This window comes from Rhinoderma darwinii, chromosome 5, assembly GCF_050947455.1.
Source record: "Rhinoderma darwinii isolate aRhiDar2 chromosome 5, aRhiDar2.hap1, whole genome shotgun sequence".
NCBI lineage: Eukaryota > Metazoa > Chordata > Amphibia > Anura > Rhinodermatidae > Rhinoderma > Rhinoderma darwinii.
The window spans coordinates 192,101,054-192,127,793 of NC_134691.1; the positions used below are offsets into that span (position 1 = coordinate 192,101,054).

General features: G+C 40.7%; 1 protein-coding gene across 1 annotated transcript in view; it reads left to right on the top strand.

The window, feature by feature from the left end:
• The window catches only part of LOC142652535 (uncharacterized), a 41,772-nt gene extending 15,585 nt beyond the window's left edge, over window positions 1-26,187 (top strand). Inside the window, exons 4-5 of the mRNA XM_075828180.1 lie at window positions 24,957-25,052; window positions 26,111-26,187. Of these exons, the coding sequence (XP_075684295.1) occupies window positions 24,957-25,052; window positions 26,111-26,187 (173 nt within the window). The remainder of the gene's footprint in view (window positions 1-24,956; window positions 25,053-26,110) is intronic.
• Window positions 26,188-26,740: the final 553 nt, after the last annotated feature.

Sequence of the window (26,740 nt, forward strand, 5' to 3'; positions counted from 1 at the left end):
GCTGCATCCCAGAGGGAAAAATAATTACCATAAAAGGCGGGAAAAGTTTAAACGACTATATTTACTGACAGAGGAGGACTTCAGGAAAGAAGAGAACAGGAATGAACTCTGGACAGCTGCAGCCATTGAGGGGTCAGGCGAGTTTAACAGGTAAGATGTTGATGACAGGATCCCTTTAAACATGTAGCAATACTTACCTGACCTGCTCCTGCTGCTGCTCCCCCTACAGCGCTTCTTAAACTGAGTTTAAGACACGACCACTGTTCTTGGATTGGCCACAGCTGCTCTGGCCAATCCATTAACAGTGGGCGTGTCTTACAGTTTAAGGAGCGCTGGTGAAGCGCACAACCCCCCTGCCCTGTGAGCGACCTGACCACTGGCCGGTCAGGTCACGAGTTACGTTTTTAATAAAAATAATAAAAAATGCGATCCTCCAGCTGCCCCCCCCTGCTGGAAGCCCTTGGCACTGCACCCCCAGTGCCTAGAGGTAAATACAGCCCTATTTGGGTTAGAAAAAGAGTTAATGTCAGCATCTCCGGTGGTGTGGTTTGGTGAAAGCGTTAATTCATACAGTGCAGTAGGTTGCTTACTAATTCAAGATTGAGCATTCTACTGTGCCGTGAAGCTGAAATAAGAGAGGTTGACCGCCATGGGGAGAATAACATCTCTTGATGCCCAAAGCAGGAGATTCAAAATGTCACACTGCCCTTAAGACCTAAAGCTCAGCATGATAGTTGTCAGATGGAGAATACTTACGCCCACAACTATAAACCCTGATTTACCCAGTGACATGAGCATTTGGCTCTGCTGTGTATGCATGATATGTCGTATATAAACTTCATATGTGTATGTACCTTGCAGCATTATTAGCTACCCAGACACAGGGTCGACAGGCTGTAGAATTTTTTTTTAAAGGCAATTATGTCACTCCACACTGAAGCCCTAGGCCGCTGCATACTCTGCCTACCCCTTACCCTGTCCCTGCTGCCTATCTCTATAATCAGAATAGGGTATAGTGATGACTATGCAGGTGTGATTTAACAGTTGCCTCTATACTTAAACAGAAGGCTTCATACGTGTTCTGCATAATCTATAAGGTAGGGGTCTGTAGCCATCAGGCCCTTGTCCACCTTACTGGTACTATTAAATTGGACATATATTTAATATGTGAATGTCTACAGTCAATTTCAACTTGGAAAACCATCTTCTTCACAACTTACTTTTTCTAAAGCACAATCACTAATAACTAATTTTAGTATACTTTTCTATGATGTGTCCATTATATTTTTATAGTTATTTATAAGTCTAAGGCCACCACTTCGTTTACTTAAAGGGGTTGTCCAGTCCACAGGATAGGTCATCAGTATATGATCAGACACCCGGACCCCGCACCAATCAGGTTCTCCAGCTGATCTCTGGTCACCGGATGTTATGCAGTGTATGCAGAGTTCGCAGCCAGAAGCAGATGGCTCCGTACACTGCATAGCGGCCGTCCTGCAGAATTGCAGCCCGGCTCCTATTTACTTGAATAGGAGCAGTGCTGCAGTAATGCAGCTCGGCCGCTATTCTGGACTGGAGCAATCTGCTTCCGGCATGGACATCTTGGGATGATGTTTTATCCAAGGTGACCGCTGCAGCCAATCACAGGCTGCAGCGATCACATGGGATGAAACATCATCCTAGGAGGCCTGACTGCACGACGGTAGTGGGACATGTTGCCATGGCTACAGGTAAATAAGAAAGTTTGTTTTTTTCGTGCGGTTTTCCACAGCAGACATTCCAGCCAGAAAACTTCACCACAATTTGACCAGGGTGGATACGCTGTGTGCTTTGAACATACCCAAAGTGTAAATATCGGTGTAATGGCGTAAATAGTTTTCTGCAAATATTTGCATGCTTTTGCCACTATATCATACCTCAACAGCATTTTAATTGCAGTGCATCAAGACCATGTGTGCACAGTTCCGTAGAGCATATATTGTATACAAACTGAAAAAATATACAGTGGAGGAAATAAGTATTTGATCCCTTGCTGATTTTGTAAGTTTGCCCACTGTCAAAGTCATGAACAGTCTAGAATTTTTAGGCTAGATTCATTTTACCAGTGAGAGATAGATTATCTAAAAAAAAAAAAAGAAAATCACATTGTCAAAATTATACATATTTATTTGCATTGTGCACAGAGAAATAAGTATTTGATCCCCTACCAACCATTAAGAGTTTAGCCTCCTCCAGACCAATTACACGCTCCAAATCAACTTGGTGCCTGCATTAAAGACAGCTGTCTTAAATGGTCACCTGTATAAAAGACTCCTGTCCACAGACTCAATTAATCAGTCTGACTCTAACCTCTACAACATGGGCAAGACCAAAGAGCTTTCTAAGGATGTCAGGGACAAGATCATAGACCTGCACAAGGCTGGAATGGGCTACAAAACCATAAGTAAGAAGCTGGGTGAGAAGGAGACAACTGTTGGTGCAATAGTAAGAAAATGGAAGACATACAAAATGACTGTCAATCGACATCGATCTGGGGCTCCATGCAAAATCTCACCTCGTGGGGTATCCTTGATCCTGAGGAAGGTGAGAGCTCAGCTGAAAACTACACGGGGGGAACTTGTTAATGATCTCAAGGCAGCTGGGACCACAGTCACCAAGAAAACCATTGGTAACACATTACGCCGTAATGGATTAAAATCCTGCAGTGCCTGCAAGGTCCCCTTGCTCAAGAAGGCACATGTACAGGCCCGTCTGAAGTTTGCAAATGAACATCTGGATGATTCTGAGAGTGATTGGGAGAAGGTGCTGTGGTCAGATGAGACTAAAATTGAGCTCTTTGGCATTAACTCAACTCGCCATTTTTGGAAGAAGAGAAATGCTGCCTATGACCCAAAGAACACCGTCCCCACTGTCAAGCATGGAGGTGGAAACATTATGTTTTGGTGGTGTTTCTCTGCTAAGGGCACAGGACTACTTCACCGCATCAATGGGAGAATGGATGGAGCCATGTACCGTCAAATCCTGAGTGACAACCTCCTTCCCTCCAGCAGGACATTAAAAATGGCTCGTGGCTGGGTCTTCCAGCACGACAATGACCCGAAACATACAGCCAAGGCAACAAAGGAGTGGCTCAAAAAGAAGCACATTAAGGTCATGGAGTGGCCTAGCCAGTCTCCAGACCTTAATCCCATCGAAAACTTATGGAGGGAGCTGAAGATCCGAGTTGCCAAGTGACAGCCTCGTAATCTTAATGATTTACAGATGATCTGCAAAGAGGAGTGGGCCAAAATTCCATCTAACATGTGTGCAAACCTCATCATCAACTACTAAAAATGTCTGACTGCTGTGCTTGCCAACAAGGGTTTTGCCACCAAGTATTAAGTCTTGTTTGCCAAAGGGATCAAATACTTATTTCTCTGTGCACAATGCAAATAAATATATATAATTTTGGCAATGTGATTTTTTTTTTTTTTATATAATCTATCTCTCACTGGTAAAATTAACCTAGCCTAAAAATTCTAGACTGTTCATGTCTTTGACAGTGGGCAAACTTACAAAATCAGCAAGGGATCAAATACTTATTTCCTTCACTGTACTTCTGAGGCCTGCTAAGTGACTTTTTTAGATACAATATTTGAAAAGACCATTGGCTTCCATTTTTATCTTAATAAAATACTTTACATTGTCCTATTATTCATTTATATCTATGATTAGTTCATTATTTTAAGCAGTACTTTCATTGTCTATCTTAAATATGCACCTTAAGGGTTCACATGGTGTTTTTAGCAGTGATTTTGACGTGATTTTGACGTGTGATCAGCACTAAAAAACGCCCTAATTCTTCCCCCATTGATTAGAATGGGAGGCAGAGGCTTTTTTTTCCCTGGCAGCTTTTGACCGCTAGAGGAACAAAAAGCGGCATGTTCTTTCTTGGTTTGGTTTCCGCCTCCGACCTTCCATTGAAATCAAAGTAAGGCAGAAAAAAAATATGCTGCTCATCTGAAGCGTTTTTGGAGCGTTTTTTCACATAAAATGCTCGTGTTTTTTTTATTTGATTCATTTAAAAAAAAGCGCCTAACAAAAACCGCGGCAAAAACGCTGCAAAAAACGTGGCAAAAAAGCTTCCAAAAATGCTGGCATTTCAAAATCTGCCTAAAAAATCCTGAAGGAATTTTGAGGCAGATTTTTTTCTGCCCGACAAAAACCTTTGTGTGAACTAACCCTTATAACGCTGAGAAGTCTCTATAATAGTAGCCCTTGAAGATTTTGTAAATGATTTATAATAGCAAGAAAACTTTTGCCAAAAAAATCTGGTTTTACCTGGTCTACAATATATTTTATTAGATTCTTTTAAGACAATAGAGCCACTTCATAAAGCTTTTGTTTTGTTATTCATGCTTCCTATTACAAAATCAAAAAGACATATTTATAAATAAATAAATAAATATATATAGCTACAGCTGAGGATTCATAGATTTTTATTTTCAGCAATTATACATTGTGCCTTTTCCCACCGTTACCCATTGGGAAAGGCTGAAGAAGGGAGTGATTAGCTATTCTATGTTGCTGATATGCTAGACATGTTCTATTGATCAGATGTTATACCGCGCTTATTAGCTAACATGCCGAAAACAAAAATGATAGATGGTTTCTAAAGGTGACCATCCATACCAAGTTTCAAAGGGAGCTGAAGTGTTGATCTTGCCTCCCAAATCCTTTGCCTTGTGATACATAGTTGTAGAAATACAGAATCCCCTGTGAGTGGTAAACAGGGATATAGACAAAGGTTTCCCTGCCAGGATGAGACAAGTATGGAGAAGAGTGAAAAGTTCAATGTATGATGGATGAGCCAGTAAGGAGGAAGGTCACACTGTCAATAAGACACAGGAGAGGATTCTGGGAGCGAAAAGGGTATCAGTTAAGTTATTAAAAGAATATTTAAAAGATGACTTTAGTAAGGTATGCTTTGTTAAGTTTTTGACAGCTCCTGAAAGAGTGTCTAGTGGTTAAAATAGGAACAAAGGTCTTCATGTTTGTTGAGCCACAGGAAATGTTTTAAACACAAAAGGTGTTTGTTAGTGCACCTCTGATGATAAGAATAATGGCAAAGTTATTATCAAAATCAAATCACATTAAACAAAACACATTGACAGATATATCCCCAGTGATAAGTTAAGAACACCACCAAGGAATAGGCTACCTATTAAATATTACATTTATTCAGCGATATTCACATAAAACCCTTTAACCCCTTAACGCTCCAGGACATACTATTATGTCATGGTAAGTGCATCGTTCGCGCTCCAGGACATAATAGTATGTCATGCATTAAACAGAGCGCTGCGCGCGCCGCGCGCGTTCACGAGCTGTGACAGCCGCTGTTTCCGACAGCAGGCTATCACAGCTCAATGTGCCGGGACCTATCTAAATGGTCCCGCCTTCACGATCGCAGCTATTGGTTAGTTGCTGACCAACTGTCCAATAGCGGCGATCTGTGTCTAAACTTCCTCTCCCTGACATCACATCCGCCCTGAACGTCTCTGTTGGAGTTCGTGAGGCGTTCGGAGCGGTTGTGTGCAGGAAGAGAGAGAGAAAAAGTTATAAAAAAGTTAAAAAACACACTTTTTTCAGCTACCCACTACCCACTACCCACTTCATCCACTACCCTCTCCTGTTCCCTTCCTTTTTGTGGTCCTTCCACATTTTTGGTCAGTGATCTCGTATCACTGACCACTTGTTAGTCTTCAGGGACACATTTTTGGTCCCTGGGGAATATTTTTTTTCTTTTTTTCTTTATAAAATATACAAAACTCAAAAAAAAAAATAAAAGTAAAAAAAAAAAAAAAGTTTAGACACTTTAGACAATTTAACTGGTTAGTTTAGGATTAGGGTTAGTTAGTGTCAGGGAACAGTCAAAAAGCGTAGTTAGGTGTAGCGTCAGGGACTTCAGGGTCAGGAATCCGTCACCGTAGCTAGGTTTAGCGTTAGGGATCCATCACCGTAGTTAGGTTTAGCGTCAGGGAAGTTCACATAAAATCAAGTTAGGTTTAGCGTCAGGCTCCAGTCACCGTAGTTAGGTTTAGCGTCAGGAAAGCTCGGAATTATCTAGATAGGTTTAGTGTCAGGGAATCGTCGCCACAGTTAGGTTTAGCGTTAGGGAAGTTCACATAAAATCTAGTTAGGTTTAGTGTTAGGAACCCTCGCCCTAGTTAGTTTTAGTGTCAGGGAAGCCCACTTGTTCTCTAAAAACAAAACAAAATAAAACACGCTTTTGTGCTAGTTTAGGTAGCAGCCTATTGCTCCCAGTTGGGATTTTTTTTTTTTGCTTGCTGTATACTAAGCACAACAAACATGTCCCAAAGGACATTTAGTGCCGAAGAGGCATATTCATTTCTTGCCTCCGACACAGACTCGTCGGATGGTGAGACTCTATTTTATTTGTCGACCTCCTCATCCAGTGATGAAGAGGAGGGACCCCCTAGGAGACGCCCCAGGACCACCACCGCCACCGCCACAGTTGAAACCCCCTCGACAAGTGGCCGTACAACAATTGATACCCCTGAGCGAAGTGACACCATTTGGTCGCCCACACCAGACCACTATGAACCCCAAATCCCTGAGTACACGGGCAGCCCAGGGATCAAATTTAACACGGCAGGGCTCAGTGAGATGGACTTTTTCAAGTTCTTTTTTACTGATGATTTTCTAGATCTTATGGTGTCCCAGACAAATTTATATGCCCAACAATATATCACCAAGAACCCAAACTCATTTTATGCCCAATCCCAGAGGTGGACTCCTGTAGACGCAGCAGAGTTGGGCAAGTTCTGGGGACTTCACTTGAATATGGGGCTTCTGAAAAAGCCGTCCATTAGGACCTACTGGAGCACGGACATCCTATACCACACCCCGATGTACCGTATGGCCATGTCCAGGATGCGTTATGAGGCAATACTTCGCTTCCTACATTATACTGATAATGAGCAGTGCCCACCCCGAGATGACCCCAGTTTTGACCGTTTGTATAAACTGAGACCCCTATTAGACCATTTCAGTGCCCGGTTTGCCCAAGCATACACCCCCGAGAAGTGTATTTCTATAGATGAGTCCCTGGTACATTTTAAAGGGAGGCTTCAATTCCGCCAGTACCTGCCGAGTAAGAGGGCAAGGTATGGCGTGAAGATGTGTAAGCTGTGCGAGAGTGCATCAGGGTATACCTACAAATTCAGGATATATGAAGGGAAGGACAGCAGTATTCAGCCCCCAGAATGCCCCCCCTTACTGGGAATTAATGCAAAAATTGTGTGGGATTTGGTGCACCCACTGCTGGACCAGGGTTACCACCTCTACCTGGATAATTTTTATACCAGCATCCCACTCTTCAAGTGCCTCGCTTCCAGAAGTATTGTGGCATGCGGCACTGCTAGAAAAAACCTGAGAGGCCTCCCTAAGACACTGCTTGGGCAAACACTCAAAAGGGGTGAGAGCAGGGCACATTCTAGCAGCAACATATTGTGTGTCAAGTACAAGGACAAGAGAGATGTCCTTGTATTGACAACAATACATGGCCACACCAGTACCCATGTACCTGTACGAGGTACCAGTACAGAGACCCCCAAACCAGACTGCATCCTGGACTACAATAGGTACATGGGAGGGGTGGACTTGTCAGATCAAGTCCTGAAGCCCTACAGCGCCATGCGCAAATCGCGGGTGTGGTATAAGAAGGTGGCCGTGCACATCATACAGATGGCATTGTACAATGCGTACGTGCTACATCGATGTGCAGGCCAGAGGGGAACTTTCCTGGAATTTCAAGAGGTGGTTATCAAGAAACTAATCTTTAGGGACCAGGAAGAGGGGGCACCCAGTACTTCTGGAAGCGAGGTCACACGCATCGTACCAGGGCAACACTTTCCAGGAGAAGTTCCCCAAACTGGTGGGAAGGGAAAGACTCAAAAGAGGTGCAGAGTCTGCTATAAGAGGGGGATAAGGAAAGTCACAATATATCAATGTGACACGTGTCCTGAAAAACCAGGGCTCTGTATGAAAGATTGCTTTAAAATTTACCATACGTCCCTTGATTTTTAATTTACCCTGATGCACTCCGCACAGCTTATCCCCCTCATCTTTCCCTTTTGAGCCATGCCGTTTGCCCAGGCAGCAGATAACAGCCACATGTAGGGTATTGCCGTACCCAGGAGAACCCACATTACAATCGATGGGGTGTTTGTCTCCGGTGGCACATGCTGGGCACCATATATCGGACACTGAAATGGCATATATATATATAAAATTGCAAATCTCACACTGCACCATCTGCTGCGCATTATCTTTTACACAGTACCTGTGGGGTCAAAATGCTCACTACACCTCTAGATGAATGTCTTAAGGGGTGTAGTTTTTAAAATGGGGTCACTTCTCGGGGGTTTCAACTGTACTGGTACCTCAGGGGCTTCTGCATACATGACTTAGCACCAGAAAAGCTCCAGTAGGCCAAATGGTGGTCCTTCCCTTCTAAGTCCTGCCATGTGCCCAGGCAGCTGATAACAGCCACATGTAGGGTATTGCCGTACCCAGGAGAACCCACATTACAATTTAAGGGGTGTATATCTCCGGTGGCGCATGCTGGGCACAATATATTGGACACTGAAATGGCATATATATATATAAAATTGCAAATCTCACACTGCACCATCTGCTGCGCATTATCTTTTACACAGTACCTGTGGGGTCAAAATGCTCACTACACCTCTAGATGAATGTCTTAAGGGGTGTAGTTTTTAAAATGGGGTCACTTCTCGGGGGTTTCAACTGTACTGGTACCTCAGGGGCTTCTGCATACATGACTTAGCACCAGAAAAGCTCCAGTAGGCCAAATGGTGGTCCTTCCCTTCTAAGTCCTGCCGTGTGCCCAGGCAGCTGATAACAGCCACATGTAGGGTATTGCCGTACCCAGGAGAACCCACATTACAATTTAAGGGGTGTATATCTCCGGTGGCGCATGCTGGGCACAATATATTGGACACTGAAATGGCATATATATATATAAAATTGCAAATCTCACACTGCACCATCTGCTGCGCATTATCTTTTACACAGTACCTGTGGGGTCAAAATGCTCACTACACCTCTAGATGAATGTCTTAAGGGGTGTAGTTTTTAAAATGGGGTCACTTCTCGGGGGTTTCAACTGTACTGGTACCTCAGGGGCTTCTGCATACATGACTTAGCACCAGAAAAGCTCCAGTAGGCCAAATGGTGGTCTTTTCCTTCTGAGCCCTCCCATGGGCCCAAACGGCAGTTTATCACCACAAATGGGGTATTGCCACACTCTGGACAAATTGGGCAACAAAATGGGGTATGTTGTTCCCTGTGAAAATAAAAAATTTTGATCAAAAATGACATATTTTTGGAAAAAATATCATTTTTTTCATTTCACAGCCCAATTCAAATAGGTGCTGTGAAAAAACTGTGCGGTCAAAATGATAACAAAAACCATAAATGAATTCCTTGAGGGGTGTAGTTTCCAAAATGGGGTCACTTCTGGTGGGTTTCCATTGCTTTGATACCTCTGGGGCTCTGCAAATGCGACATGGCAACCGAAAGCCAATCCAGCAAAATCTGGACTCCAACAAACACATAGCACTCCTTTCCTTCTGAGCCCTCCCATGGGCTCAAACGGCAGTTTATCACCACAAATGGGGTATTGCCGCACTCAGGACAAATTGGGCAACAAAATGGGGTATGTTGTTACCTGTGAAAATAAGAAATTTTGATCAAAAATGACATTTTTTTGGAAAAAATATCATTTTTTTCATTTCACAGCCCAATTCAAATAGGTGCTGTGAAAAAACTGTGCGGTCAAAATGATAACAAAAACCATAAATGAATTCCTTGAGGGGTGTAGTTTCCAAAATGGGGTCACTTCTGGTGGGTTTCCATTGCTTTGATACCTCTGGGGCTCTGCAAATGCGACATGGCAACCGAAAGCCAATCCAGCAAAATCTGGACTCCAACAAACACATAGCACTCCTTTCCTTCTGAGCCCTCCAATGGGCCCAAACGGCAGTTTATCACCACAAATGGGGTATTGCCGCACTCAGGACAAATTGGGCAACAAAATGGGTTATGTTGTTCCCTGTGAAAATAAGAAATTTTGATCAAAAATGACATTTTTTTGGAAAAAATATCATTTTTTTCATTTCACAGCCCAATTCAAATAGGTGCTGTGAAAAAACTGTGCGGTCAAAATGATAACAAAAACCATAAATAAATTCCTTGAGGGGTGTAGTTTCCAAAATGGGATCACTTCTGGTGGGTTTCCATTGCTTTGATACCTCTGGGGCTCTGCAAATGCGACATGGCAACCGAAAGCCAATCCAGCAAAATCTGGACTCCAACAAACACATAGCACTCCTTTCCTTCTGAGCCCTCCCATGGGCCCAAACGGCAGTTTATCACCACAAATGGGGTATTGGCACACTCAGGACAAATTGGGCAACAAAATGGGGTATGTTGTTCCCTGTGAAAATAAGAAATTTTGATAAAAAATGACATCTTTTTTGAAAAAATATCATTTTTTTCATTTCACAGCCCAATTCAAATAGGTGCTGTGAAAAAACTGTGCGGTCAAAATGATAACAAAAACCATAAATGAATTCCTTGAAGGGTGTAGTTTCCAAAATGGGGTCACTTCTGGTGGGTTTCCATTGCTTTGATACCTCAACACCTCTTCAAACCTGGCATGCTGCCTAAAATATATTCTAATAAAAAAGAGGCCTCAAAATGCACTAGGTGCTTCTTTGCTTCTGGGGCTTGTGTTTTAGTCTACGAGAACACTAGAGCCACATGTGGGACATTTCTAAAAACTGCAGAATCTGGACAATACAGATTTAGTAGTATTTCTCTGGTAAAACCTTCTCTGTTACAGAAAAAAAATGAATAAAATTGAAATTCAGCAGAAAAAATGAAATTTGCAAATTTCCCCTCCACTTTGCTTTAATTCCTGTGAAATGCCTGAAGGGTTAAAAAACTTTCTATATGCTGTTTTGAATACTTTGAGGGGTCTAGTTTTTAAAATGGGGTGTTTTATGGGGGTTTCTAATACATAGGCCCCTCAAATCCACTTCAGAACTGAACTGGTACCTTAAAAATAAGGCTTTTGAAATTTTCTTAAAAATATGAGAAATTGCTGTTTATGTTCTAAGCCTTGTAACGTCCAAGAAAAATAAACTAATGTTCAAAAAACGATGCCAATCTAAAGTAGACATATGGGAAATGTGAACTAGTAACTATTTTGGGTGGTATTACCGTCTGTTTTTCAAGCAGATGCATTTAAATTCTGAAAAATGCTATTTTTTGTAAATTTTCTCTAAATTTTGCAATTTTTCACAAATAAAGACTGAATTTATCGACCAAATTTTACCACGAACATGAAGCCCAAAGTGTCACAAGAAAACGATCTCAGAATCGCTTGGATAGGTTTAAGCATTCCGACGTTATTACCACATAAAGTGAAATATGTCAGATTTGAAAAATGGGCTCTGAGCCTTAAGGCCCAAACTAGGCTGCGTCCTTAAGGGGTTAAAGAACATAAAGCAAAACACACGCTTATAGTAGACATAAAAAGGGGGATCTCTAAAAAAAAATGCAGAATTATGATCAATCCTTTATTGTAAATGTATTGTTCCAAATTATATCATTTGAACAAAAAAAAATATTTTATATTACAGCTAGATAATGAAAAAATTACAAAATGCAGTGTGGATAAAACAAAATCCACTACAATATTATTCTTTTTTTATTTATAATATGTGTACAAGTGCGCAAAATGATCAGCCCATGTAATAAACATATATCTAATAATGGAAACGCATACTGCATATTGCTAAGGGTAAATAGACAAAAGTGAGTCTTTTAAAATTTAGCTTCACCGGCATTAGATATGAGTGAATTCCCCAAAATTCATTTTGGATGAGATTTGGTCGAACAGGCCATCAGATTCGATACGGTCCGAATAAATTCATCGCAAAGTCCCCCTATTGACCTGTATGAGGTATTTTAGGACTGTATCAAACACCAATTCAAGCTCTTTAATGCCAAGACAGCATTAGTAATGAGGAAGGGTTTAGGAATTCCAGCTCTTTAATATGTAGCGGCCTCTTTTTCAAGGGACCAAAGGTAATTGGACAATTATCTCAAAGGCTATTTAATGGACTGCATGGGCTATTCCCTCATTAATCCATGATCAATTAAGCAAGTAAAAGGTCTGGATTTGATTCCAGGTGTGGCATTTGCATTGGGAAGCTGCTGCTGTGAACCCACAACATCAAAGGAGCTCTCAATGCAAGTGACACAGACCATCGTTAGGCTGAAACAAAAATGAAGAATGGCACATATGTTAGGAGTGGCCAAATCAACACTTTGGTACATTCTTGAAAAAAAAAAAGAGCACACTGGTGATCCCGTGAACTCCAAAAGTCCTGGATGTCCACGGAAGACAACAGTGGTGGATGATCGCAAATCCTTTCCATGGTGAAGAAAAACCCCTTCACAACATCTACCTAAGTGAAGAACACTCTCCTGGAAGTAGGTGTATCAGTATCTAAGTCTACCATAAAGAGAAGACTTCATGAGAGCAAATACAGAGGGTTCACCACAGGATGCAAACCACTAACCAGCCTCAAAAATAGAAAGGGCAGATTAGACTTTGCCAGACAACATCTAAAGAAGCCGCCCAGTTCTGGAACACCATTCTTTGGACAGATGAAACTAAGATCAACCTGTACCAGAATGACGGGAGGGTGAAAGTATGGAGAAGGTTTGGAACAGCTCATGATACAAAGCACACCACATCCTCTATTAAACATGGTGGAGGCAGTGCGATGTCATGGGCATACATGGCTGCCAAAGGTACTGGGTCACTAGTGTTTATTGATGTGACTGAAGACAGAAGCAGCTGGATGAATTCTGAAGTGTTCAGGGATATATTTTCTGCTAAGATTCAACCAAATGCAGCAAGGTTGATTGGACATCACTTCACAGTACAGATGGACAATGACCCAAAACATACTGCGAAAGCAACCCTGGAGTTTTTTAAGACAAAAAAGTGGAATATTCTGCAATGGCCAAGTCAATCACAAGATCTCAACCCAATCGAGCGCAATTCACTTGCTTAAGACAAAACTTAAGGCAGAAAGACCCACAAACAAGCAACAACTGAAGACAGCGGCAGTAAAGGCCTGGCAAAGCATCACAAAGTAGGACACCCAGCGTTTGGTGATGTCCATGGGTTCCAGACTTCAGGCAGTCATTGCCTGCAAAGGATTCTCTACAAAGTATTAAAAAATAACAACATTTCTCTCCGCCGTTAACCCCTTGAATGCCGTTATCAAAGCTGATCACGGCGTTCAAGGAGAGGGGACTGCATTTTGATCGCGTCACAGAAAATAACTGTGACGCGATCAAAGCCCACAACTCATATGGCCAGACAGCCCAGGGTCCATTGAAGGACCCCAGGGCTGTCTGAACATATTTCCTGTTGTTAGGGCATACTGAGGTATGCCCTAACAACTGCCTGTGTACAATCAGTACACAGGCTAATGTACTGGCATAAAGATCTATGCCAGTACATTGCAGTTACAAAATAAAAATCAAAATGATAAATCCCTTTATGGGATTAAAAAAAAAAAGTTAAATGAATGTAAAAAAAAATGAATGATAAATAAATAAATAAAAAGTAAAAAAAATACACAGAAACACACATTTTTTATAATAAATAAACGTTTTCAAATATAAGTCCCAAAACATGAAATAATATAGACATAGTTGGTATTGCCACGACCGTAACAACCTGTACAACAAATGTATACCATTATTTATAAGAAAAAATATTAAAACTGCAGCGGAACTGCTTTTTTTTCTGCATTTTCGCCAAAATAAAAATGTATAGAAATTAAACGATAATGTATTTGTACCAAAAAATGGTACCTACATATAGTACAACTCGTCCCGCAAAAAAACAGAGTCTCATACAACTACGTCGTACAAAAAATAAAAGTTATGAGCGTCGGGATGCAAAGAGGGAAATCGAAAAAAATTGCTCTGTCCTCAAGGCCAAAATTGGCCGTGTCCTTAAGGGGTTAAGACAAAATTTAAGGCAGATATAACCACAAACAAGTAACAACTGAAGACAGCTGCAGTAAAGGCCTGGCAAAGCATCACAAAAGAGGGAGCCCAGCGTTTGTTGATGTCCATGGGTTCAAGACGTCAGGCAGTCATTGCCTGCAAAACATTCTTTACAAAGTATTAAAAAAAAAACATTTTATTTATGGTAATGTTAATTTGTCCAATTACTTTTGAGCCCCTGAAATGAGGAGGCTAGGTAGAAAAATGATTGCAATTCCTAAACGTTTCACAGGATATTTTTGTTCAACCCCTTGTTTTAAACCTGAAAGTCTACACTTCAATTGCATCTCAGTTGTTTCATTTCAAATTCAATGTGGTGGCATGCAGAGCCCAAATCATGAAGATTGTGTTACTGTCCAAGTAATTGTGGACCTAACTGTATATATAATTCAAGACTTTCCCCGCCACAACTACATGTGCCAGTGACAGTGTGCGGATCGTCCAGAAAAGTGAAGAAGCAATGGCACTATTATTAGCAATTAGATATATGCAAAACAATGAGTAACGTTACACCACCAATTTTTGCTGGCACTATTAAATATATGGAAAACAATGAGTGACATCACGTCTGTAATGTCTGTATCAGCAGGCATTGACACGCTATCAGCACCATGAATAATAACACTATCTATCTGTATTCTGTGTTTTACTATCTCTCACTCTCTGATGTCTTGTCTCTCCTATCTGTATGCCCACACAATTACTGTTTTGGATGTTTATAGTAGCTTTATAACTTATATGACTGTCATCCACATAGTCATCAGTGACTTACACCACTATCCCATCAGGATTGACCCCCTGAGGTCATGTGATCCTTTTTCTATATCTTCATGTCTACTTCTGATATCTAAAATGGCGGCCGCTATTTTGCGCAATTCGTATGGGAGGAATCCCAAAAGTTTCGAATACGTGAAAATCTGAAACTTTTGGGAATTTTGTAATGTATTTGATTTGTGTGGCATCAATTTGCTCATCTCTGGCAGGCATATAAAATTTACTATTATGGAGCCATATTACTCTATATAAGACAATAGAGATTAAAATAGGGATTTGTGTTAAAGCATTTCAGTCTTCCTGGTTTTATATGGGGGAAATACGTCTTCATTAAAAGACATTTGTCCATTCGCAAAAAGCTGGCGGAGAAAATTTTCACAGTTTTCCTCATCTCTAGTACAAAGTATGCCAATATTACACATAAAATGCTAAAACACAAGTTATACTCATGGAGCATTGTGGTATAGTAATACGCCAAAAACCACAGCAACAACGTGCAGTTTGTCAAGCCTATAATAGATGAGGGATGTGTATGCATAAATAAATGAGCCAGTCAGTCATTAAAAATACTCTATATAGCCAAAAGTATGTGAACACCTGACCATTTCACATATATTAGCTTGTGGCACATCCCATTCCAAAACCATGAGCAATAAATTAGAGTTTGGGCGATTTTTGCTGCTATAACAGACTCCACTCTTTTGGGAAGGTTTTCAACAAGATTTTGGAGTGTATCTGTGGGAATGTGTACCCATTCAGCCAAAAGAGCATTTGAAATGTCAAGCACTGATCTTGGACGAGAAGGTCTGGCTTGTAATCCGCATTCCAATTTATCCCAAAAGTTTTCCAAAGGGGTTAAAAACAGGGCTCTGTGCAGGCCACTCGAGTTTCTCCACAACAAACCATGTTATGGACCTCGTTTGGTGCACAAGGGATAAATCACGCTGGAACAGGAAAGGTCCTTCCCCAAACTGTTGACGCATAGTTGGAAGTATAGAATTGTTTAAAATGTCTTTGAATATTGTAACATTAAAATGACTATTCATTGGAGATGAGGAGTCTAGCCAAAATCCTGAGAAATAGCCCCAGACTATTATCCCTTCTCTACAAAATTTTATAAGAAGCACTATGAATTTCGGTAGGTAGTATTCTCTGAGCATACACAAAACCCAGATTCATCCCTTACACTGCCAGATAATGAATGTGATTTATAACTCTAGAGAACACGTCTCCATTGCACCAGAGGTTTGTGTGCAGCTGCTCTATCCATGAAAAAACACTTCATGTAGCTCCTGGTGCACAGTTCTTGCGCTGGTGTCACTTCCAAATGTAGTTGGGAACTCTGTAGTGAGTGATGAAACAGAGAGGAAACAATTGATTTGCACCACAAACTTTAGCTCTCGGCGGCTAAGCTGTTGTTACTCCTAGACACTTTCACTTTACAATAATAGTAATTACAGTTGACTGGGGCAGATTTAGCAGATCAGAAATGTAAAAAACTGACTTGTGGCAAAGGTGGCATCCTATGCCACATTTAAAGGCTATGTAAACCTAGGTAAAAGTATAAACTACTAAAATTAAATCCCACATGGCTTACACCTTCTATAAAAAGGGCAATATATGATTAAAAAAAAGGGCATTTGAAAAATACAAATCTGAGGGTACAGCTCTAGCCTTTGTAAATGAAAAAAAAGCTTAATAAAATCTGTAAAAAATAATAAAATCGGAAAAAAAAACAAAATGAACGGCAGGTCTCCAAAGATAGCAAAACAAATTCCAAAAAATTCTTCAAGTATATAAATGCAAAAAAGCCAAGGTCTGAACATGTAGGACCCCTAAATAGTAGTAATGGAGTGTTGGTTACAGGGGATTAAGAGAAGGCAGAGTGTAACGTCTGTGGTCGCTGACCACAAACTCCTTCCATCCGGTCGACGCCCTTCTCTCCAGAGATGTCTGCACATGCTGCCGTCCTGTTCCACAGTGACCACCAGGGTGCGCTCGCGAGCTCAGTCCAGCCTTGGAGCGCACACAGGTGTGAGATCGAGCTGATTGCTCCCAGAGCATCCTGGACTATAAGAAGGGCTCTGCCTTGCCTGAGCCTTGTTGTCGTTTCCCTAGTTTGTCTATGCAAATGGTGTCCTAGTGTTTTCCAGTTCCCAGTGTTTCCGGTTCCTACTACCTGTAACCTGTATCCCGTGCTATCCTGGTCAAGTGCCATATTGAGTTGGAGCCGTTCTGCGCTGAGTACGACGCCTGTCCTGCTTCACAATGCCTGGCACCAGCATGCTGCATAGTCCCAGCCAAGCCTGTCTTGCTACTATCTGAGCTACCACAGGTACACCTATATGAACTATAAACTGTGATTTGTGTCCTGTGTCCTGTTGGCCAGCTGAAATACCATCAAGGCAGTACAGCCCAGTGGGTCCACGTACCTCTCGTGACACAGAGTTACTAAATGGGATCTTTAGCTCCGTATACACAACAGAAGAAAGAGCAGCTGATGTAGCCAGTGCCACTGCTGTTAATACATCAATTAATATACTGAACTGGCTGAATGTAGATATTATCCAAGCTAAGTTAAATAAAATAAGTGTGCACAAGGCTCCGGGACCAGATGTGTTACATCCAAGAGTTGTTAAAGAACTTCAGTTATTTCTGTCCCCCTCTTTATAATATTTAGAGATTCTCTACTGGCTGGTAAATTTCCAAGGGACTGGGGTAGGGCGAATGTGGTGCCTATTTTCAAAAAGTGTTCTAGGTCTACTCCGGATAATTATAGACCAGTAAGCCAAACATCCATCATGGGAAAAATATTTTAGGGACTATTGAGGGACTATATACAGGAGTATGTGACAAAAAAATTGTACTATAAGTGACAGCCACCACGGATATACTACGGACAGAGATTGTCAAACCAACCTGATTTGTTTTGATGAAGAGGTGAGTAGAAGCCTAGACAGAGGGGCCGCTGTGGATTTAGTGTTTTTGAACTTTGCAAAGGCATTTGACACTTTCCCTTATAGACACCTAATAGGTAAATTAAGGTCAATAGGTCTAGAAAGTATAGCTTGTTATTGGATTGAAAATTGGCTCAAGGACCGTATCCAGAGAGTTGTGGTCAATGATTCCTACTCTGAATGGTCCCCGGTTATAAGTGGTGTACCCCAGGGTTCAGAGCTGGGACCACTATTATTCAACTTATTTATTAATGATATTTAGGATGGGATTAATAGCACTGTTTCTATTTTTTTTTTTTTTTTTTACAGATGACACCAAGCTATGTAGTATTGTACAGTCTATGGAAGATGTTCGTAAATTACAAGTCAATTTGGACACACTGTGTGTTTGGGCGTCCACTTGGTAAATGAGGTTTAATGTAGATAAATGTAAAGTTATGGATCTGGGTACCAACAATCTGCATGCACCATATGTCCTAGGGGGAGCTACACTGGGGGAGTCACTTGTTGAGAAGGATCTGGGTGTACTCGTAGATCATAGATTAAATAACAGCATGCAATGTCAACCAGCTGCTTCTAAGGCCAGCAATATAGTGTCGTGTATTAAAAGAGGCATGGACTCGCGGGACAGGGATATAATATTACCACTTTACAAAGCATTAGTGAGGCCTCATCTAGAATATGCAGCTCAGTTTTGGGCTCCAGTTCATAGAAAAGATGCCCTGGAGTTGGAAAAAATACAAAGAAGAGCAACTAAACTAATAAGGGGAATGGAGAATCTAAGTTATGAGGTAAGAAAAAATTAAACCTATTCAGCCTTGAAAAGAGAGGACTAAGGGGGGACATGATTAACTTATATAAATATATGAATGGCCCATACAAGAAATATAGTGAAAACCTGTTCTATGTAAAACCCCCTCAAAAGACAAGGGGGCACTCCCTCCGTCTGGAGAAAAAAGGTTCAATCTGCAGGGGTGACAAGCCTTCTTTACTGTGAGAACTGTGAATCTATGGAATAGTCTACCGCAGGAGCTGGTCGCAGCAGGGACAGTAGATGGCTTTAAAAAAAGGCTTAAATAATTTCCTAGAACTAAAAAATATCATATCATATGTCAATGTGTAGAAATTGTGTTTCATTCCTTCCCTTTCTCCCATCCCTTGTTTGAACTTGATGCACATATATCTTTTTTCAACAAACTATGTAACTAACTATGTAACTACAGTATGTAACCTTTGAAAGTGTTTTAAAAAAAAAAAAAAATTCAGTGTGTTTAGTGCAATTTAAAAAAAAAATGTATTACAAATTATTTTTACTTTTTCAGATACAGCTGCTTTGTATCGTGTATATATAGAGCATCTGTATTTAGGGCTGAATCCTGTACCCGTCAGGTCCATGGGACTGACGGTTTCAGTGATAGTAGGTCCTGCGTGTCTCTGACACGCAGCATCCACCGGTTATCAATCACATCTAAGTTCATACACTAACACTGTACACATCAGTCCCGCGGACCTGACAGTTTCACGTCTTAGCGAAATATACAGCTGTCCTATATATAGAATACAAAGCAGCTGTATCTGAAAAAGTTAAAATAATTTTTAATAAAAATGTATTTGAGAGTTGCATCAAACACGCTGACTGACATTTTTATTAAAAAAATCACGAAGTTAATGGCCACAACTACCAATGTTTGTCTATAGAGATTGAATGGCTGTGTGCTTGATTTTATGCCTCTTTTTACAATGGGTGCGGCTAAAACACATGAAATCAATAATTAGCAGGGGTGTCCATATACAGTACTTTTAATAAATTTTGTCTCTCCTGAATTACCTATGACAATATCATTGGTAACAGTACTTCAGTTACAGGCAATAAAGCCAAATACTGAAAAGACAAAAATCGTAGCTATTATAAAAGTAAATAAATAGAAAGTCCAAAATATTAACTAAATTATTCTACGTTGTGTTTAAGAATAAATTCAATATTCCGCACATGTGGTAATATATCTGCATGCACAATAGCATATACTATATTTCTAACCCACAAAAAATTGGATCCTCAGAATTTGTGTTCACAATATGTACATTTGTGCCTAAACTGTTTTCTACACATATGGGGACAAACAGAGATAAGGTATGTTGGATTTACAAGCAACGCTAAATGTATATAACAATGCAAACCACCAATACAAACAGAACATGCCGAACACAAGTATATGGTCAAGTAGATACTACCAATGTTTTATTATTTTCATCGATAAAAAGAACCAAGTACATAATAATTAAAAAACTGAGTAAACACACAGACTTAAAGAATAAAAAAATGGTGGAAACCCTGATGTAGCGTAATAATAAACACAAATGTAAGTAAGGGTATAGTCAAGAATGGTAAAAAAGCAACTAAAATCCAGGATTTGATAATTATAACAATAAGCAAGAAAATATAAATATAACTTACAAGGTATAATATATATATATATATATATATAGGTTGCAAGTTCACCAAGCATAAACCCCCCAAAAAATTTGTGAAATAGGATAGACAGAGCTACATAAATTTAAAATGCTTTGTCAGGGGGTGGTTTGACACAGGAGTATGAAGTTATTTATATACATTGGGACCAATAAGGAGACGACAATAGCAGCTACACACCTGTTTTCCCACTAATTAATCGAGGCTGTATCGTGCTGGTCATAATCATATATGATTGCATGTTCATGGACGCCGCTATGGTGTCCAGGCCTGGACAGCCGAACACAGCTATCTTATGTGTATCACCATCTTTACTCTTTGAGAGAAAGCTAAACTTAAAATGGGTAACTTTGCTCTTGGAGGTTATATAGCCATTTCACATGGATAAAGTATTGCTATATTTAAGATGATTATATGAGTACATTATAAGTACAAGCAGAATTATTTTTTATGCAATTTGGTATCCTTTTACTTTTCCCATCCCAACCAAAAAATGGAAATGTCTGGATGAGCTAGGAAGTAAAAAGGATAAATCTTTTAGGCCTCATGCACATGGTTGTGTTATAGCTTAGTGTTGTAAAGAGCCATAATAGGGCACCAATTGAGATTGAAAAAAAAGCAGTAAAATGGAACTGAAAACTAGAGTAATTGCTGTGTGGGAATCCAGCCTTAGTGTATATTTAGATGCGGCAGATTTGTTGCAGAAATTTCTGCCACATTGAATCCATTCCATACATCTAAATAGAGTTATTTCTGCAGCGCATGCATTGATTTTTGCAAGCCCTACTTAAATCTGTGGTATAGGTGAGAGGAAAGTGGAGTCTGATGAAGATGCTGTTCCAGCATTGAAACGCGTTGCCACTTGTTTCTTCAATAAACCTTGGTACTTCAAACTGCATACGTGAGTTACTACCGTTCACGGGTTTGCAACATTACTCTGTGTGTAGCAGCGCCTCCTGAAGACTCAACTTTCCTCTCACCTCTCATCTATACCACTATTCACTGCGGTCTCCTGAAGGATCACCGGCATCGAGTCTTGGCAGCTCACACATCATTCAGAGCCTTCTTACATCTATTACCAGGTTAGCAGTTCATTGGTAATCATTACTATAACCTACCTGGGTAACCTGCACTATGTGGCGCTGTGTTTTTTGTTCTTTTCTTCCTATTTAAATCTGTGGGATAATCACAGGTGTAAATTTACCAGAAGTGTCCTTCCTATTACCATGTATTCTGAGTTCACTGCCACTCTACTATAGAAAATTCTGGCTAATCTATGAAAAGTCCTAAACAGAAAAGTGGTAGCACAACTGTTTAATGCAAAGGTGAGTACACCTCGTTCGTTCGTTCGTTCGTTCGTTCGTTCATTTTATATATTATACAAAATGCTAATAAACATGGCAAAGTACTTAAAGGGGTTGTCTGGGCATGGGCTGGTTTTTCATACTGGTGCAAGGTCCAAGGTGTCAGACCCCCACCGAACATATACTGATGACTTATCCTGTGGACTGGTCATCAGTATGAAAAATCGCCACATGCCGAGACAACCCCTTTAATTATTATATATTACCTTGAGGCAACTGCCGCATAAGAATACACACACGCACACATATATATATATATATACACATACCAAAACCAGCAGATGACATGGCCCCCAAACAATCACTGATTGTGCAAACTTCACACTGGACCGCAAGCAACTTGGATTGATGCCCCTCCACTTTTCCTCCAGGGACCTTGATTTCCAAATGAAATGCAAAATTTACTTACAACTGGAAACAGGACATTGGACCACTGAGCAATAGTGTTGGTCCACTGTGTTATATCAAGTCCAGAGTCAACACAGCCGTCTAGCAGGAAATTTTCGAGCACTTCATTCTTTCATTCTTCCCTCTGCTGACAAGCTTTATAGAGATGCTGATTTCATTTTCCAGCAGGACTTGGCACCTGCCCACACTGACAAAAGTACCAATACCTGGTTTAATAACCACCATATCACTGTGCTTGATTGGCCAGCAAACTCGTTTGACCTAAACCCCATAGAGAATCCAACAGAAATCATCAGGGCCCATCAGACAGGATCAGACATGGGCCACGTATCTAAGTATACTATGAGGTAGGCTTAGATACAGGGTCCATGGGTGACATGGTCTGTTAGACCCTGTATCTAAGCTTACCACAAGGTAGGCTTAGATACAGGACCCCAGCAGATAGTAATCTTATACTGTATAAGATTACTGTCTGCTGGGGCCCTGTATCTAAGCCTAAAGTGGAAGGCTTAGATACAGGCTCCATGAGTGATACTGTCTGTTAGACCCCATTTCTAAGCCTACCACAAGGCATGCTTAGATACAGGACCCTAGCAGACAGTAATCTTATACTGTATAAGGTTACTGTCTGCTGGGGCCCTGTAGCTAAGCATAACGTGGAAGGCTTAGATACAGGGTCCATGTGTGATACTGTCTGTTAGATCCCGTATCTATGCCTACCACAAGACGGGCATAGATACAGGACCCCAGCAGACAGTAATCTTAAACTGTATAAGATTAATGAATGTCTGCTGGGGCCCTGTATCTAAGACTAACATGGAAGGCTTAGATACAGGGTCCATGTGTGATACTGTCTGTCAAACCCTGTGTCTAAGCCTACCACTAGGCATGCTTAGTTGCTGGACCCCAGCAGACAGTAATCTTATACTGTATAAGATAACTGTCTGCTGGGGCCCTGTATCTAAGCATAACGTGGAAGGCTTATATACTGGGTCCATGTGTGATATTTTCTGTAGTCGACCACGCTATTGCTTCCGGCAAAACGACGGGTCCAGCGCACAACAGAGACAAACGGAAACCATGGGCACCGGATCCGTCACCGTTGAAATCAATGGTGATGGAAACGGAAACCTCTAGTTTCCGTCTGTGTCAGATTGTGTCTGTTCAGGGTCCCGTTCTGACGGAACGCCTAAATTTTGGAACACGTCGGCGCAGTTTTAGACATGTACCTTTGAGCTAGTCTACATCCCTGCACAAAAAGTGTCTGAAATCTGTACATATAACAAAAGTGTAAACTTTGCGTGTCTGTACATTGAAAATATTTGCGAAAAAAAATTATTGGGGTGGGGAGATGAAGTATAAGTGATAAAATGCATTAAGATCACTTTTGACATTTTTGTCTGTTTGTTTGTGCACGCATCACGTAAAAACTACTGACCCAATTCGGATGGAGTTTTTAGAAAAACATAGGGGTCAACTTGAAGTAACATTTAGTTTTTATTTCATCGCAAAAGGTTCTCTCAATCAGAAGATATGCAAATTTCATGTTTTCAAAAATTCATTTACATTGCATTAGTACAACAACAAACACATGGAAACCATGCCAACCAATCACATTTTTACTTTTATTTAGTTTTTTGTATTGTCTTGGAAAAATAGGCACCAGTGGGTTGCTATGGGCAACTGCTCCAAATTTTATCTATACTGATTGTTATATAAGGGAGAGGTTGCAATCAATCAGATTGCTGCAAATTCTTCAAGCTGCCTCAGACAAATTACAGCTGTTATCTGATTGGTTGCTAAGGACAACAACTTCAACTTTTGTCTATATTGTTTTTTTATTAATCGCAGGCACATATAACTACCAATCAGGTTTCTGCTTTCATTGTTCAAGCTTCCTCAGAAAAAAAAGAACTGTAATCTGATTGTTTGTTATGGACAACAGCTCCAACATTTGTCTACATTAATTTTTACACATAGTAAGGAGCTAAAGCAACCAATCAGATCCCTGCTATCATTCACCTGCTGCCTCACAAGAATATAAACTACAATCTGATTGGTTGCTATGGACAAAAGTTCTTACACATAGAAGGGAGATAAAATAACCAATCAGGTTGCTGCTTTCATTCTCCTAGCTAACTCACAAAAATCGAAACTGTAATCTGATTGGTTGCTATGGACAACAGTTTCAACATTTGTCTGTATTGGATATTACACATAGAAGAGAGATAAATCACTTATCCTTCATCCCCCCAATTATTTTTTTTCACAAATATTTTCAATGTACAGACACGCAAACTTTACACTTTTATTATATGTAGAGACACGTCAACAAGGGTAGTGATCAGGCCACGTTTGCGTTCAGAAATAATAATGGATACGACGAGGTTCCAATCTGGCCGATATATAAGCGCTTCTGAGGTGGTGTTGCACATTTTGAGCTTCCACATTCACAAGAGACATCCGCCAGTGATGCATCTTGATGTTCGCATTGAAGGCGGGCAACGGGTGTACTTCAACCCTGAAAATGTGTCAGAGCGGTTAGCAAACCTGAGGCAAATCACTTTGCTGGCATACTTTAAACTTTGTGAAACAGATGATTTTGCAAAAACATTGTTATATAACAAAGTTCCATCATATTATACTTATAGCAAGGTGTTTTGAACCGTAGAAGACGTGGAACAGCTGTGAATGGCGAGCCCGGCATTTTAAAAGAACACGTCATTGGAAGAGTCTATACGGTGCATCCAAACAACTAAGAATGTTATTACTTACGCTTACTTCTACTTACAGTGCGAAGACCTTCTTCTTTTGCCGAATTGCGAAAGGTTGACGATATTGAATATCCTACTTACCAGGCTGCTTGCCGAGTGCGTGACTTGCTAGATGGTGATCAGCGTTGGGATGGCGCTTTGGCCGAAGCATGCATCAGCGATAGTCCACATCGCTTGTGTCCTTTGTTTGCAATTTTGCAGTTTTTTTGTGGACTTTCGGATGCTGCACAGTTGTGGCAAAAATATCAGGAAAAATTAGTTGAAGACTTTTTCAGGAATGCACAACTAAACAATAACGGCGAACTGAACGACACGTTGCATGAAAGTAATATGAATCGATGTTTGCTGGCTATCCAAGACATAGTTACATCTATAATGGTTAGACCTGTCTCTCAATATGGTATACCTGCACCAGCTTTAGACAGGGAACGCATTAACAGGGAGTACGAGGTGGAAATAAACTATAATCCAGCGGAAGTGGCTGAAATATTGCAAAACGGTGTCTCGAGTCTGACAGCGGAAGAGCGTATGATATTTGATCGCGTGTGTCATAGCGTAGATGGTACTCTAGGAGAAATCCTGTTTTTAGATGCACCCGGCGGGACGGGAAAAACATTTCTCACCAAAGTCATTTTGGCCCAAATACGCAATCAAAGCAAAACTGCTCTTGCTGTTGCTTTATCGGGCATAGCAGCCACATTGTTGCCCAGAGGCAAAACCGCCCATACAATGTTCAAGATACCGATTGACTTGAATCTTACGGAAATCTCAGTAATGTTTTTAGAAACAGCGACAAAACAAGGGTTCTACGCGATTGCTGCTTAGTAATATAGAAGCAGTAGATCGAACCTTGCGAGATATCAGACAAATTGACCAGCCCGTGGGTGGTATGACAGTGCTTTTCTGTGTCGATTTTAGGCAGAGTTTGCCAATCATACCACGAGGAACAAGGGCAGATTAAATTAGATTAAATTAGAGCCTGCCTAAAGAGCTCAAGACTGTGGTGCAACGTTATACCGATACATTTAACCATAAATATGCGGGCGTGAACAGGAGGCAACCCAAATGCACAAGAGTTTTCAGATTTATTAGTAAAAATCGGTGACGGTACGTATCCGCAAGAAGAAGGGAAACTTATTTTACCTGATAATTTATGTTGTAATGTTCCATCAGTGCAAGCCCTCATTTCTTCTGTGTATGGTGAGCCAACGCAAATAACAAATCATGGCTATGACAAAGAGCTATTTTGAACCCTCGCAACGACCAGGCAACAGCAATAAATGGTGAAATATTGACGTGTGTTCATGAGGAAAGTGCAGAATATATCTCTATCAACAGAGTCATTGAACAAGAAGACGCTACCAACTATCCGGTGGAATTTTTAAATTACCTAAGCACACCCGTTCTACCGTCACACAAAATTAATTGGAAAGTCGGTGTCCACATAATTCTCCTTAGAAATTTAAGTCCAACAAAACAATGTAACCGCACCAGACTAAAAATCACAAATCTACAATGAAACGTGATAGAAGCTGAGATTTAAACAAGATGCGGCGCAGGTGGTAAAGTTTTTATACCACGAATCCCCCTCATTCAAAATAATTTTTCCTTCAGTTTTAAACGTGTACAGTTTCCGGTCAGCTTATGTTACGCTATGACTAGAGATGAGCGAACCGGGACAACCGAACCCGGTTTCGGTCCGAACTTCCGGAAAAGTTCGGTTCGCAGCGAATCCGAACTTCACTGGGTTCGGCCGAACCCGTTTTGACCGAACCCGGTCAAAAACATTATACAAATCGGCAG